At 48.6% G+C, this 14,129-nt stretch overlaps 3 protein-coding genes across 5 annotated transcripts; 2 read left to right on the forward strand and 1 right to left on the reverse strand.

The window, feature by feature from the left end:
• Nucleotides 1-810: 810 nt before the first annotated feature.
• snx30 (sorting nexin family member 30) lies at nt 811-6,995 on the reverse strand. Its single transcript, XM_003978687.3, has 9 exons — nt 6,685-6,995; nt 5,297-5,509; nt 4,925-5,035; nt 4,687-4,845; nt 4,427-4,616; nt 4,073-4,272; nt 3,867-3,956; nt 3,036-3,188; nt 811-2,519 (listed from the first exon to the last, which is right to left on the reverse strand). The coding sequence occupies exons 1-9, from the start codon at nt 6,805-6,807 to the stop codon at nt 2,442-2,444; spliced, it is 1,317 nt and encodes a 438-aa protein (XP_003978736.1). The 5' UTR covers nt 6,808-6,995; the 3' UTR covers nt 811-2,441.
• Nucleotides 6,996-7,307: 312 nt separating this feature from the next.
• Nucleotides 7,308-8,354, forward strand: LOC101067655 (SOSS complex subunit C). Of its 3 annotated transcripts, none has more exons than XM_003978686.3 (5): nt 7,312-7,423; nt 7,575-7,605; nt 7,709-7,793; nt 7,867-7,957; nt 8,062-8,354. In XM_003978686.3, exons 2-5 carry the CDS (start codon nt 7,581-7,583, stop codon nt 8,158-8,160), a joined length of 300 nt encoding a protein of 99 aa, XP_003978735.1. In that variant the 5' UTR covers nt 7,312-7,423; nt 7,575-7,580; the 3' UTR covers nt 8,161-8,354. The 3 variants fall into 3 exon arrangements, with proteins under 3 accessions (XP_011618345.1, XP_003978735.1, XP_029693510.1); XM_029837650.1 differs by having other exon boundaries at nt 7,870-7,957; XM_011620043.2 differs by having other exon boundaries at nt 7,308-7,605; nt 7,870-7,957.
• Nucleotides 8,355-9,343: 989 nt separating this feature from the next.
• LOC101067429 (sorting nexin-18-like) lies at nt 9,344-14,097 on the forward strand. Its single transcript, XM_003978685.3, has 4 exons — nt 9,344-10,500; nt 10,744-11,037; nt 11,296-11,678; nt 13,073-14,097. Exons 1-4 carry the CDS (start codon nt 9,797-9,799, stop codon nt 13,297-13,299), a joined length of 1,608 nt encoding a protein of 535 aa, XP_003978734.2. The 5' UTR covers nt 9,344-9,796; the 3' UTR covers nt 13,300-14,097.
• The last annotated feature ends 32 nt before the right edge of the window (nt 14,098-14,129 follow it).

The following is a 14,129-nucleotide window of genomic DNA, read 5'->3' on the forward strand; positions in this document are numbered from 1 at the left end:
GTAAACACACACTCCGGGGGGGGGGGGAGGGGGCCAGAAGCACGTTAGCATTTAGCTGCTGTTCAGACCTGAAGCGGATGGAGACCAACAAATGTCACATTTGGCTGTAAAATGGGAGAAACCAGTTTGTTTGGTCCCCACGTGGCTTCAATCTCGGAATTTCCTGATCCGCCCGTGACAGAAGCCCGATGATGCGACGGGACCGCTCATCGACCAGCCGTGTTGGCTTCCTGCGAGGGGGCGGAGCTTCGTATCTAGTGCAAAAACAAGTCAGCAGGTACAATCTGTGTTGGCGAGGACGAATCAGACCCACGCTGGCTTTGAAATGGGAAAATCGGGAAAAAAAGACAAAATAAAGACTCCAAATTTCCTTCATCTTCAAAAGGTTGAACACATCGTAGAAAAATAGACTTGGCTGTAAACGGAGATCATTAAACACGCTGTGGATCCGCTGCGGATCCGCTGTGGATCCCTTCAGATCGACTTTGGCCACAGCGAACGCCCGCTGCTCAAAGCGTTCACGTTTCTGAGGGAAATCCAGGAAATTCCATTTCCAAACGCTCTGAATTCATTTGGCCTCTGAAAAATGAAATCTCTGAATTTTCAATTTCTTCAGGAACAAACTCGTGTTTTAGCTTCATTGAGAGGAAACGTTTCCCTTTGGTTTTGTGTATTTTTAATCTCACGAGGTGTAATTTATATTCGACAACATTTTCGGACCCAAAGTCCTGAGAATCCAAGTTGATTCATGAAAGATGACTGATAACGAGCAGAGCCACATGCTGCAGTTAGGAAGGAAGCAGAAAGTTATAAATTTGAGCTTTTAATGCTGAAAACGCGAAAAAAAACAAATAGAGAACTTGGTACCAAAAGGCTTCCTGTTCCTGGTCCTAATGCAGAGAACAATAACAACAGTCACCGCCTTGGTTTGAAGGAAAGGAGGCCCATTATTGAACCGGGAGGGAAACTGGTGTTCAGCTCGGCCTTTGTAAACACAATTCTGAGCGCTGATGCGGCTGAAACAACCCAGGAATTTGCTACAGTCTGCAGAGTGGAATTAATAGTGACATTTAGGACTTTTTAGAATCAGTCAGTGGGGAAATAATGCAGCAGCCGTGGAGGTTACACACTGATTACTTGCACAATGGGTGTTGTTTAGGGCATAGAACTGAAAATAAAGAGGAAACGCTGCTGAAGCAGTTGTATCGAAACCAGACTGCCTCACTGTTGTAACGAGCGATAAAGGGTCACTCCAAATGTAGCTTCTGAGGATTTTTTTTCCCTTTTCAGTGCACAAATTCCACAAAAGCTCCCTACATCACTGTAATCTAAGGACCAGAGCCACCTGCCGAACCACTCCTGTTAAAAACAAATGGTCAAAGTCCCAAAGAGCTGGTTGTCTTAAACTTGCTGCAGTACACCCGACCGTCCACCGGGGGGCGCTGTTGATTCATAGCTCTGTGCTGGGGCTCGACAAGTAAACACAGAAGAAGAAAACAAGCCACAAATCCAAATAATTCCCTGATGGGGCTCAACTACAACACGGACCAAGAAAAAGCAGGTAAAGAGTACTTCAGGTGTTCTAATCAGTTGTTTCTGGGATGTTTGGGCGTTTCTAATCCACCTGAGAGGTGCTCCAACCTGGGGGTGTTGTGAGGGGGGCAGATTATTCCGTTGGTTTTCCTCCAGTTCCTCCAATACTTGCAGCAAGTTTGCTTGATTAATTCCAGTAAAATGTCAAAACAAATATTAAATACCTAGTTATTCTAAACTGGGGACATTTGACCTCAGAATCCAGGGTTTGTTACATAGCGTTGATCTGAAGGCATATTAGTTTCAAGTGATTTAAAAAAAACAAAACATTTTAATTCCATCTTTGGCCAGATTTACTTATTTCAGTTTGAAAGTGGTCCGTTGGGATAAAGAAAAAAAACCCACTCAAATAAAGTCTCATAACTCCAAATTCTGAGTTTAAAAAAGAAGCAGAATTCTATATTGTAGCACATTTGGGTGGACTGGAGAGATGAATCTGTCACCATCTGATCTCTGATCCTGAGAAATGTGAATACATTTACTTTAAATGTTCATTGGATTCTTTTTTCCAGCTCATTTTTAGTCATCCTAAATGTGACCACAGACAAAGCCAGAAGTCTCTGAAATTTCAGTTAAATTATACAATCAGGTCTGAATGTTAACTGGAAACACGAAGTATAAAAAGTAAAAAAATCTGTACAGTCTCTCCTTTCTCCGCTGTCCTCAAATGCACCATTTGTTACCTTCTTCACAGGTCAAATCCGCACTGGAGACGACTCGTCCCCGTACGTGCCTCACAGGAGACCGGGGTGGACCCCAGCAGGTCGGGCCCCGTCCGTCCTCGTCCTTGGCGTGACATGGCGTGTTGTGTAGAGGAGCGGGTGGAGTGTGGTGGACAATCAGCTGCTTCAGTTCGTCTCATTCGACTTGTCCTCGGTCTGTCTGTCCTGCAGCAGAGTTATGAGGGACTCCCATGCAGCCTGGCACTGTAGAGAGCAAAGAAATGGCACAGGTCCCTATTTAAGCAGTTACCCCAGTGGGTAATGGTCAGTTACCCCAGTGGGCAATGGTCAGTTACCCCAGTGGGTAATGGTCAGTTACCCCAGTGGGTAATGGTCAGTTACCCCAGTGGGCAATGGTCAGTTACCCTGATCCTCTCTTCCATGCATTATATCCGTTTTCCTGTCTTAATATATGAAGAATGAGAAAGATGATAAATGATAGAATGAGAAAACAGAGACAGCGAGCATTAATTTGTCCTCCATTTTCCACTGTGGGGCCCATTTGGTTGTCGCCACGCTGCTCGTTAGCATAAAGTTGAGCTGCTCTCGACCCCAACTCGTCCCTCACATCGCATCGCTCGCCGCCGCCGAAGTCCCGCTGGCATTTAGTGAGGTGCAGAGGAACTTAGCCGTTCCATCAGATAGGTGTTAACTGGCCCAATGTCTAGCTGTTACTTTAATGGATCCTCGCACATTCAGCGGTAGCATTCCTTTTCGTACCTTTTCGTAGTAGCTGACGTTTTTGTCGGCCATGCCCGTCAGAAGCTGCTTAAAGTCGTGCCTCTTGTTGCTCTGCCAGCGCTCCCAGTCAGCCTTCAGGTCAGCGTTGAAACATTCCACTTTGTCTTGGCATTTCTCTACCTCTGCCGGTATCTATGGCAACACACAGGAAACTACCGCTAAACACGGGTAACTACAGCTAAACACGGGTAACTACCGCTAAACACGGGTAACTACAGCTAAACACGGGTAACTACAGCTAAACACGGGTAACTACCGCTAAACACGGGTAACAACAGCTAAACACGGGTAACTACAGCTAAACACGGGTAACTACAGCTAAACACGGGTAACTACCGCTAAACACGGGTAACAACAGCTAAACACGGGTAACTACAGCTAAACACGGGTAACTACCGCTAAACACGGGTAACTACAGCTAAACACGGGTAACTACAGCTAAACACGGGTAACTACCGCTAAACACGGGTAACTACAGCTAAACACGGGTAACTACCGCTAAACACGGGTAACTACAGCTAAACACGGGTAACTACAGCTAAACACGGGTAACTACAGCTAAACACTGGTAACTACAGCTAAACACGGGTAACTACCGCTAAACACGGGTAACTACAGCTAAACACTGGTAACTACAGCTAAACACGGGTAACTACAGGTCTGGCTACTCTCAGGGGCCGTAACATGTGACTACAGGGCCACAACCACAGGGGTCCAACACACACGTGAAAAACACACCTCAAACCTAAGATGATAAAGTGACTTCTATGAGAAGTACGTTAAAATGGTGTAAACCCGTTTTTGCCTCACCGGCGTCCTTTCTTCCTGTCTGCGCAACACCGCTGCTTCCAGTCGGCCCTCGTACTCCGCCTGGGTCTGATCTCGCTTCCTCAGGACGTTCTGTAGGCACAGTTTTCCGTGAGGTTCATGGACTCACGGCCGGGTCACGACACACGCACACGTCCCGTGTTCTGGGTCACGGGTGAAAGCGTGCGCTAAGCTTCTTCAGAGCTCACCTTCATGGACTCGATGTAGAGGACGTACTCTCGGAGAACGGGCAGGAAGTCCTGATTCATGCTCTCGCTCTGGTCCTCCAGCGCTCGACAGCACGTCGCGACGCAGCCCGCCGTGCCCTCCAGGGGGCGCTGCAGCTCCTCCTCGCACTCGGCCCAGCTGGAGTAAACGGTGCCGTACTCCCGCAGCTCTGTCAGGTACTCTGGAGGTGGTCAAAGGGCAAAAAGAGGTGGGGCTTAATCCCTGAACATGTTCTCCATTAAAACTCTCTCTCTAACCCTATCAACAAGTATCGTGAGCCCAGTTCTCGCCCCTTCAGGCCCGAAGGCTCAGTGGCTGAGCTGGGGGTCGGGTACCTGACTGCTCCTTCAGGATCCTCTGGGCAATGCGGTCAATGTTCCCCAGTTTCTGGCTGAAGGTCTCCAGGTATTCCCCCATGGCGCTGAACTCGGCGGGCCGTGCTCGTAGCTTGTATCCTCCCGCCACGTGTTTGACAGACTCGCCCACTTTGGTCAGCAGGGCCAAACCCTGACGTTTGTTCAGGTCCTGAAAACACCGACCCAGGACTGTCGGAACAAAAGCACGCGTAGATGTTTCCGACCTGCTCCCATCCTACCTTGGCAGTGAGGAAAGCGTTGAGGTGAGGGTTAAAGGAGAGGACCGGGTGGTCGGCGACCCGCTTCAGAAACTTGTCCAGAGCTTTCATCCTCGTCTCTACAAAGTCCTCGGAAAACCGGTCCACCACACCCTTCATCACAAACTTCTCCGGCAGCGGCTGCAGACAGGGGGGAGGAAGAACGTGGATGAGGGCGTCGGGACAGGGAAACCGTTCTCTTGTGGACGGCGTGGCCTACGGGAACGAGATGGGTCGGCTGGCTGTCCTCCAACTTGATCCTCAGCCAGTCGAAGTCCTGGTAGCGCCGCCGGATGCTGTACTGAGGCAGGTCAAACTCGATCCGCGTCGTCTGCAGGAAAAACACCTTCAAATGATTCATGGTCGGAGATAAAATGACAAGAAACTAGTCTGTAAACAATTCCTCCTTAAACTAGTAGCAACAAAGTGCTAATCCACACACACGAGGCCTAAATGTGCCACGGGATCAGTTTGGATCATCAGGATTCCGCTCTGAATCCCCGCTCCTCAGCCTGAAAGGTGATTTTTCTTCTCCAGCAACACCTCTGACATTAATCAGGTTAAAGCTCCGCCCACCCAGACAGAAGCAGACCTTTGTGGAGACTCTGTAGGTGATGTACGTCTCCATGGTGGACACGTGCTTCTTGGGGTCATCGACCGTGACGAACAGGTCACGCGTGTCCGTGATGGCGAATGGGTCCCGCCCATCTTCCAGGTCGTCGTCCAGCTGCAGCCTGTTGAAGAGCGAGGATGTGGAGGCGGGGCTTGACATCTCACCTGGCGTACCATTGGCCAGCCAGGCTTCCTGTGTGGACGGAGAGGAGAGCGGTGAGACGCCGACGCTGCCGTTTGTCCCGTCAATGAAGCCGTTGTTGTCGCCAACGCCGTTGAGCTGCGGCAGCACAAAACTCCCAAATCACCTGACAATACTCAGGATTTTAGAACTGCAGCACGAAGACGATAAAAGCATTTCCCCAGTTTTAATCCAAAGATGTGACAAGAAATCTGTAATTTTCTGCTCCTCCTAAAAACAAACCAAGAGGGACAAACTAATTAAAATCCCTTTATTTCTACCATGGCCACGAAAGCAGCTCAAGATCTCCTGAACTCGTCACATGACCGAGCTCCAACCGGATGATAAACTCACTTTAGCACCACGGATCAGAAACACAGCAGAAATGCAGCAACCAGGTGACGTTTTCACACCATGATGTCATCGCCCGGCAACACAACCCTCGTTAACCAGGTCAAAGTTAATGTTTAACATGAGCCGCTTTTTCCTGACACACATATTTAGATAACGCGGTATCAGTCCTGCCCCCCCCCCCCCCCTCACACACACACACACACAGCTGGTGATTACGTCACAGTGAAATAAATATTTTATGTGTTGTGGGAGAAAAAAATCCATCGGACCATTCAAGTAGCTGAATGTTTAGACCGTTTAAAGTCTTAATTGAAGCATTCAGTAAGTTTGCTTTCCAACCTTAACTAATAGTTTCTTGATTTCTCAGATTTCTGTTGACTCAGCAGGTTTATACAGGGTAAACTGGTGTGGAGGGTTTATGAAAACCAGGCAGTGCAGATTTACTGGGGCAAAACAAACTTCTCTGACCGATAATAATAGAATAATTAAGTGTTTTAACTTGTCATCTGATCGCTTTGCTCCTTCCCTGTTTAAGCTCAACGCACATGTTGGATTTAAAGGTGCAAGTGTAAAAAGGAAAGCATGTATTTATTTTTAAATGCAGTGGTTTCTGAAATCCACATTAAGATGTGTGTTAACGTGCAGCTAAAATGCTCGCTGGGCTCAGCTCTAGAACAACGAAGCTCATCTTTAGGTGGATCCTCTTTCAGGCCAGTTTGCTCGTTCTGGGGTCACTAACAACTGTTGTCAGTCTAAAGGTTCCGAGTTGTAAAGTTCGCTGCGGTCCTGCCTCCGTGTGTCGGCTGGGTCTCGACACCCCCAGAAGACGGTACCTTCTCCCCCCCAGCGCTGAGGGAGATGGAGAGCGGCTCCTCGGCGGCGGACAGCGGGTGGGTGATCTCGGTGATGGGCTTCTGCCCGGAGCTGGCCAGGCCCTTCGGAACGCCGACACTCATCACGCAGCGGGCGGGACGACGCAGCTGGGAATGGCGGCCGACGGCGGTCTGCTCCTCCGCGGCTAAATGTGGTCACAGGGAGGCGGATTCTCCGTTCACGGTTTCCTTGGTACCGATGTTTCATCTGTTAGCTCGAGTCACAACTGTCAGCTGACTCCCACCGAGCAGGCACACAACACCGGAAGTAAAATTACACCAACCCGGAAGTAAACACAAGCATCGTGTAGCTGATGGACAAATGGGTGTGCAAAGATCGTCTATGAGCAACAGACGTGTTTATGTATTGCTTATGAAGTTTACATTACCATTTTTCCTCGCTTAGATTTGAACCAATTATTATCAAATAAAAACAAGAAATCACTACTAGTGTTTGATAGTTTTATATCAAGCAAGAAAACAACAGTAAGTCTGGTTCAAGAATCGCTTTTTAATTTCATTTAAAAAAGGCCAGGACCCTCGGAATAAACCAGATGGAGAAACGAGCAGAGTGACAGGTCTCAAATTTGTTTCTATTATATCCACTTGCCGGTTCATGGTGCAGTTCATCTTCCGGACACTGTCACTCGATACTTTGACGGCTTTTTTAAAAACTTTCCATTGATATTTTGACTTTGCTGTATCCCCTCTTACGTTTACTCGACATTTAAGGACACTTGTCGTAATCCGAAATTCCCCAGTAGGGCTTAGCTAGGCAAAGGGAGTAAATTGAGTCCAACCCCTCCATATCCCCCTTTGTGCTGAAATTTCGATCCTTATCTTTGTAACAGCGACGGATGGCCGCTAATCCTCCAGGACAAGGTAGTCATGATGTTGCATTCAAGTTCAGTTATTGGATGATTTGTTGTTCAGATATACACGGATTGTATTTCTACAGTTTTATGAGGTTTTTTCTCCCTGTCAGCCTTCCCAAACAAGGCTCGGGTGGCAATCTTGGCCGAGTTGGAGAAAGAGAGGAAACGGCTGATTCAGAACCCGTCCACAGGCAGGTAAGAGGGACCACACAGGTAGCTCCCAGTAAACGCCCAGTTCACGTTAATGGTTTGCTTGTTCTCCATCCAGCAGCATCTCGCTCTCCAGGACGAACCTGAAGGAATTCCGAGACCATGCAGAACAGCATCACATTGCTGCTCAGCAGAAAGCTGCCCTGCAGGTCAGAGAGGCTCAGGATGATACGTTAACATTTGTGGTTGATAAATGTGACCATTCCCTGGTGATGGTCAGCAGAATCTCACTCGTTCCAACCTGTTTTTACAGCATGCTCACGCACATTCATCGGGCTTCTTCATCACTCAGGACTCCTCATTTGGAAACCTCATCCTCCCCGTCCTTCCGCGCCTGGAACCTCATTCATGACCCCCATTTCCCTCTTCTTTAGGGTGATTAAGTCATAATTTATCTCAGGGGAGCAACAAGCTTGAAAATCTTCTACACTGGTTGTCAAATGAAGCAAAGGTTTCTGAAGGTGAAGCACGATGGCTGCATAACTGCAAAGGCTTTTTTAAAATAAAAATGTATCAATACTTGGATAATAAATTTGTTGCACTCAATTATGTGTGTTGCATTTGTATTTTATCAAATACAAAAGGCCTTTTAATGTGCTTTAGGTCTTAAAATATAGGCTTAAGGTGTGTGTTCTGGTGTCTGAACGTAATCTAATGGATTTACAGTTTTTATGTTCAGTCTAAAAACACATTTTGCACAGTATTATGAAACAATCTGTAAAAGGCCTCCTCCGTCCAGACAAAAGAGGGAAAATAACATTTTATGATTCAGTCATAAACCACTAGATTGGTTTAAGCTTCTAACTCTCAGAGCTTTGAGGTTTGTTCAGCGTGGCAGCCAAAATCGTTAATTTTGACTGTCCTGCATCCGTTTTGCATAAATGTATTCCACTTCAACATTTCTCTTGTAAGTTGCTGAGATATTTATATGCATACCTATGTACCAAGACCTTAAAATGACTTCTAACCTCTTATGTTTAGATATTTAGTTTTTGTCGATGGTTATAGAGTTTACTGCCCTCTGGTGGCCGAAGGATGTCAATGCACAACGATCATTGTTTCTACTCTTCTTATAAATGTTTTTTTAAATTACTTTTAATAAGCGTGACGTTTAACCTGTTTCTACCACACTTAAATGCACACCTTTATACGTTTCTGCTGACTAATGTGCTGTAATTTTGCTAAACAGAGAACACATCAATATTAAACAGTCTGCTTCGTGGTTTGCTTGTTTATGTACAACAATATTGAAATTTCCAGCAACCGAGCCGTGAAATTAGGAAACTATTTCCTTTAATTCGGCATGTTTACACGAATGGCTTTAATGCAACTCCCAATGGATTTCTGGTCCAGAGTCCCAGTTTTAAGGCGCGTAATAATGGGTAAAATCCTGATCATGTGATGGTGAAGTCAGTGGTCGTAGAACTGCAGCATTTTCACTGCAGCTGTTTTCTCCCTCGCAGAATCAGAGCTGAAAGTGACGCTTTTTAAAGAGCTGCTGCGGATGTTTTTCCATCTATTCATTCGGTGACTTGACTGAACTTGCTGCTGGCTCCACCCTCAGCCCCTGAACTACGTGTTCAGACTGGTGCCTTTAATGCTCCAGCATCTCCAGGGAGGGAGAGCGAGGAGAAAGGGGGACTTTCTCCCGACGCTTCCTGAGGAATACGGGCGCTGCATGGCTACGCCGAAGTTCTACAACTTTAAACATCTTCCTGCGGAGAAAGAACGCGTTTAACGGAGCTTTTCCTCGCTGCGGTTGAAGTTCTGCCTGGAAACAAACGATATGTGAACCCGGAGAGGGAGCAGAGAGGGGAGGTGGGTGTCCGCTTGTCATTTTACGCACGGATCCAAACTTGGTTTTCTCTGACAAATGTGGTTCAGAAGAGAAAGTCCGCTTGTTTCGTGATCTAACTCCGCTTCCTCAAGAGCTGCTGGAGCTACGCGGGAGGTTTTGAAGGTTTAATCGGAGTAAATGTGAGAGGAGAATGGCGTTAAAGGCCAGAGTGCTGTACGACTTCCACTCGGAAAACCCTGGAGAGATCTCCATATCCGAGAATGAGGTGGTGACTCTGTACAGCGAGAAGGAGCTGGACGGGTGGCTGGAGGGGGAGAACAGCCGGGGGGAAACGGGTCTCCTCCCTGCCTCATATGTGGAGATCATCAGGAACCACCTCACCTCCAGCAACAATGGCTTCTCCGTGTCCAAGCCCAACACCCAGGCCTACACCTCCTCAGATGCACTGGAAGGCTTCCCCACCAGTCAGGGCAGCGACGACGACTGGGACGACGAATGGGACGACAGCTCACCGGCGACCAACGCACCCCGAGGTCTGGGCGGCGTGCCCCCCCTGTACCCAGTGACCTCCTCTCTGCCGGGCCGTCGGGACAGCAGCCAGCAGCAGCACCAGGCCAAGAGCTCAGCTACTGTTGGGAGGAACCTCAACAGGTTCTCCACCTTCGTCAAGTCTGGAGGGGAGGCCTTCCTGCTGGGGGAGGCATCTGCGTTTGTGAAGGACGGGGACAGGATCTGTGTGGCGCTGGGGAAGCACGGGCCGGAGTGGCAGGAGAACCCCTACCCCTTCACATGTACCATCGACGACCCCACCAAGCAGACCAAGTTCAAAGGCATGAAGAGCTACATGTCCTACGGCCTGACGCCAACGCACACCGGCGTGCAGGTCAATCGCAGGTACAGTGCCCCCCCCGCCGCCCCCCCGCCCCCCCGTAACTGTCCTGTCTGTTTCCCTTCTGCTCATAAACGCCATAAAACAGGCAAATGTGACCGTTTGCTCCGCAGAACCCTCAGCTTTGCTCAAGATTCACTCTGCTGTTTCACAACTTCCTGTCACCTGACTGGGCTGCTTCGCGTGTCCTTTTTCAGCTTTTATCAAATATTTGTCGACCGTTGTGTTTAATTACTCCACCTCTGCAGGTACAAGCACTTCGACTGGCTCTACGCCCGCCTCGTGGAGCGCTTCCCGGTCATCTCGGTGCCCCACCTGCCCGAAAAACAGGCCACCGGCCGCTTTGAGGAAGACTTCATCGCCAAGCGGAGGAAGGGTTTGATCTGGTGGATGAATCACATGACCAGCCACCCTGTGCTGGCGCGCTGCGACGTTTTCCAGCACTTCCTGACCTGCGGAGCAGACGAGAAGGCCTGGAAACAGGGAAAGAGGAAGGCGGAGAAGGACGAGCTGGTCGGCGCCAACTTCTTCCTCACGATCAGGTAGGAGGCTGCCCCCCCAAAATGTGGACTTTTAGGGTTAAAACAACGGTTTGTTGCTGATAATGAGGCTCATTGGGGAACATGTCTGAAGGCGGAGCTGGTGTGAAAGTGTTGTCATTTCCTTCCTGTTCATGCCTCACTGCTTGATGCAGTTTCACACCATCAGGTCAGAGCTTCTGACAGGAAGCTCAGCTCAAACTCATCTTCACACGGAGAGTCTTATCCTGATGGAATTCCATGTGTGTTTGTGTTCCGCAGCACGCCTTCGGTCCCACTGGATCTCCAGGAAGTCGAGAGCAAGATTGAAGGCTTCAAGACCTTCACCAAGAAGATGGACGAGAACATCGTCATTGTGAACACAACCATCAATGAGTTCGCGCGAAAACAGGCCATAGGATTTAAGAAGGAGTACCAGAAGGTGGGCCAGTCCTTCAAGCTCCTGGCCCAGGCCTTTGAGCTGGACCAGCAGGCCTACTCAGCGGGCCTGAACAGAGCCATGGCCGACACCGGCGATGCCTACGAGGCCATCGGCGAGTACTTTGCAGAGCAGCCACGCCAGGACCTGGACCCCATTTCAGACCTGCTGGACTTCTACAGAGGCCACCTGGCAAACTTCCCTGACATCGTCCACGTCCAGAAAGGTAAGATTTCACTCACCAAAAATGTCTTTTGGCCCCAAAAACAGAACACTGGAAAAGCTTCAGTTCAAGACGTAGAACAGACGCAGATAGTGTCCTAGTTTCTTCCCTGAGTGGTCAGAGGTCCGAGGAGCTGATAGGGAGCGTCAGCAGTGGCCTCAGCAGGGCGGAGTGTTGAATCCTGGGGGAATTCAAACATTAGAGGCTGTTTGATCACCATAGCAACTAAAGATTCCTTTTTGCCGTATGAAAGAGTCAGTTCCTGCCTTTGAGTTTACAGACAGACAAGACACAGAAACCCAGATTCCTGCTTCCACATCTGGTTCCATTTACTGAAGTGCAGCGTCAAACTGGGCTGAAAGCTGAAACCTGCTCTCACAAACACAAACACGTCGACCTGGACAAAAGACTTCCTGGGGAGTTAGCATGTTGGCTCCCTGCAGGCTGGGAGGAGGGAGTTGCTTCTGGCACGCAACGTTCTGCCGTTCGCCAGGAGCTGCAGGCTCGGATTCTCTAGTTCTCTTCTCCAGACTCGGTCCCGGTGCCGAAACACTCCGAGTTCCGGCTGACCCTGAAACTGACATGGACCTACTTTCTGAGTGACAAACGCCTGATTGTTTCACATCCGCTGGAGCTGACGTTGATTTAAGGACCTTGACCAACGCTTCCTGCTCAGCGGTTCTGGTCTGGACAAGGTCAGCAGAAGCTCTGGCTGATACCCTCACTACAATACATTGTTGTGACCTTTAAAGGGATTTTGATCTTTTATAGTCCAACCAAACCGGGTGAAAAGATGGTGAGCAACAGGAAGGAACGGCGCCTCTGCACATCTGTGACATAAAAGTTGAACTTGGACTTTGAGTTCATCAGAGTTTCCATGAACAGCATCTGGTTTTAAAGATGAGCTGAGCGTCACGTTGATGGTGTCGGATCTGACTGTGAGGCTCCATCTGATCTGAATGAGCAGAAATTCCAGGGCCTCTAGTCCTGTTCTGCTCTGGGATGGCAGGAATGCAAAACAGATTAGCTCCCCCCTCTCCTCCCCTCCCCCTCCTCACTTTCCACCCCTCTCCTCCCCCTCCTCCGCCGAGGCACAGAGGAGAAAGAGGAGGAGAGGGTTGCGTAAGCAGAGAACAAGGTTCCAATCAGCCAACTGTACAAGGGTTCAGATTCCAACGATGTAATCGTCTTGGCCGCAGGAAGAGCAAAGTCCAGGTTGATTTGAGTTCTGCTCGGGTTCTGCTGGAGGTGTAACACCACTGATATGATTTGGCTATCTTGTAGTAGCTGGTTAAACTGTAACATTAACATTGGTGCTAAAAACTGAACGATGCAGTTGTCAGACTGATGGCGTAGGGGTCACCAAAGGGTCACGCTCCTCCCCTCCTCTCCTCCAGGTGCCCTGACCAAGGTGAAAGACTGTCCGAAGCAGGAGAGCGAGCTCCACGACCGCTGCAACATCATTTCCTGCGCCACTCTGGCAGAGATCCAGCACTTCCACCGCACGCGGATACGGGACTTCCGCTCCCAGATGCAGCACCACCTCCGTCAGCAGATCAGCTTCTTCCAGAAGATCACCACCAAATTGCAGGAGACGCTTCAGAAGTATGACGTGGACCAGTAGGAGGTCGTGCTGGAGTCAGACAGGAAGGAATGGGGTTGATGAAGAAGTCAGAATCACTCGCCTGCAGTGAGTGGAGTGTGTTGGGTCGTCTGGACGACGGGTGGAGCTACCAGGAATCAGGAATTTTGCTGACGCCTTGTCCTGTTGGACAGCAGCGATGCAGAAAACAGCTGCTCTCAGTCCCAGTTTCCCCAGTTCCCAGGGGCGAAGTCGTCTCTTCACATCTGCCGGAACACAGTGGCTCAACAGAAGATTTAATCTTCCAAATGACACAAAGCCAATATTTTAATCGTGGAAAAAACGGATCTTCGTCTGTCCTTCCCTGAATGACCCGTTCAGTGTTCCTGTGACCCGCTTCCTTTCAAGAGACACACTGATGATGTCATGTTTTTGCCATATTAAGGTTGAAGTGCTGATTGAAGTCAAATTCCTGATTCGTTTTTTACATCAGTATGAAGCCAGATTATATACTGCATTATTTTGTTAGTAGCACTCATTCTGCTGTTGTAGGCGGTCACATTTAGCTCCGCCCACATTGTCATTTTGTTCACGTGACAGTTTGGATCAAACAATTAGGGCCTTAAACGATCACATTGCCATTCACTGATGCTAATTTTCAACAAAGAAAACAGTTTAGCTGCCCTAGTGAGCTAACCTTCACATCAGCAGAAATGTTGAGACAGAAATAAACATTTTATTACAAAATTATGAGCAGATTTCATCATAAATACTGTATTCTCTGCAGTGAAAGTTTATGGATGAGAATTTAATTCCGTCAATGAAAATGTTTTAATCACATATGTGTGTTGTCTTGATTTTATTTTCCACTC

This window comes from Takifugu rubripes, chromosome 6 (genome assembly GCF_901000725.2).
Source record: "Takifugu rubripes chromosome 6, fTakRub1.2, whole genome shotgun sequence".
NCBI classification, from domain to species: domain Eukaryota; kingdom Metazoa; phylum Chordata; class Actinopteri; order Tetraodontiformes; family Tetraodontidae; genus Takifugu; species Takifugu rubripes.

Bases quoted from the DNA above. Each gene is read 5' to 3' on its own strand.
- LOC101067429 (XM_003978685.3), top strand. From the start codon at position 9,797: ATGGCGTTAAAGGCCAGAGTGCTGTACGACTTCCACTCGGAAAACCCT. The intron at 10,501-10,743 runs GTACAGTGCCCC...CCACCTCTGCAG, and splicing joins GGCGTGCAGGTCAATCGCAG to GTACAAGCACTTCGACTGGC. The intron at 11,038-11,295 runs GTAGGAGGCTGC...TGTGTTCCGCAG, and splicing joins AACTTCTTCCTCACGATCAG to CACGCCTTCGGTCCCACTGG.
- LOC101067655 (XM_003978686.3), top strand. From the start codon at position 7,581: ATGGCCGCTAATCCTCCAGGACAAG. The intron at 7,794-7,866 runs GTAAGAGGGACC...TTCTCCATCCAG, and splicing joins CAGAACCCGTCCACAGGCAG to CAGCATCTCGCTCTCCAGGA. The intron at 7,958-8,061 runs GTCAGAGAGGCT...CTGTTTTTACAG, and splicing joins AGCAGAAAGCTGCCCTGCAG to CATGCTCACGCACATTCATC.
- snx30 (XM_003978687.3), bottom strand. From the start codon at position 6,807: ATGAGTGTCGGCGTTCCGAAGGGCCTGGCCAGCTCCGGGCAGAAGCCC. The intron at 5,036-5,296 runs GTCTGCTTCTGT...TTTTTCCTGCAG, and splicing joins CCTACAGAGTCTCCACAAAG to ACGACGCGGATCGAGTTTGA. The intron at 2,520-3,035 runs GTACGAAAAGGA...TGCTCTCTACAG, and splicing joins ACGTCAGCTACTACGAAAAG to TGCCAGGCTGCATGGGAGTC.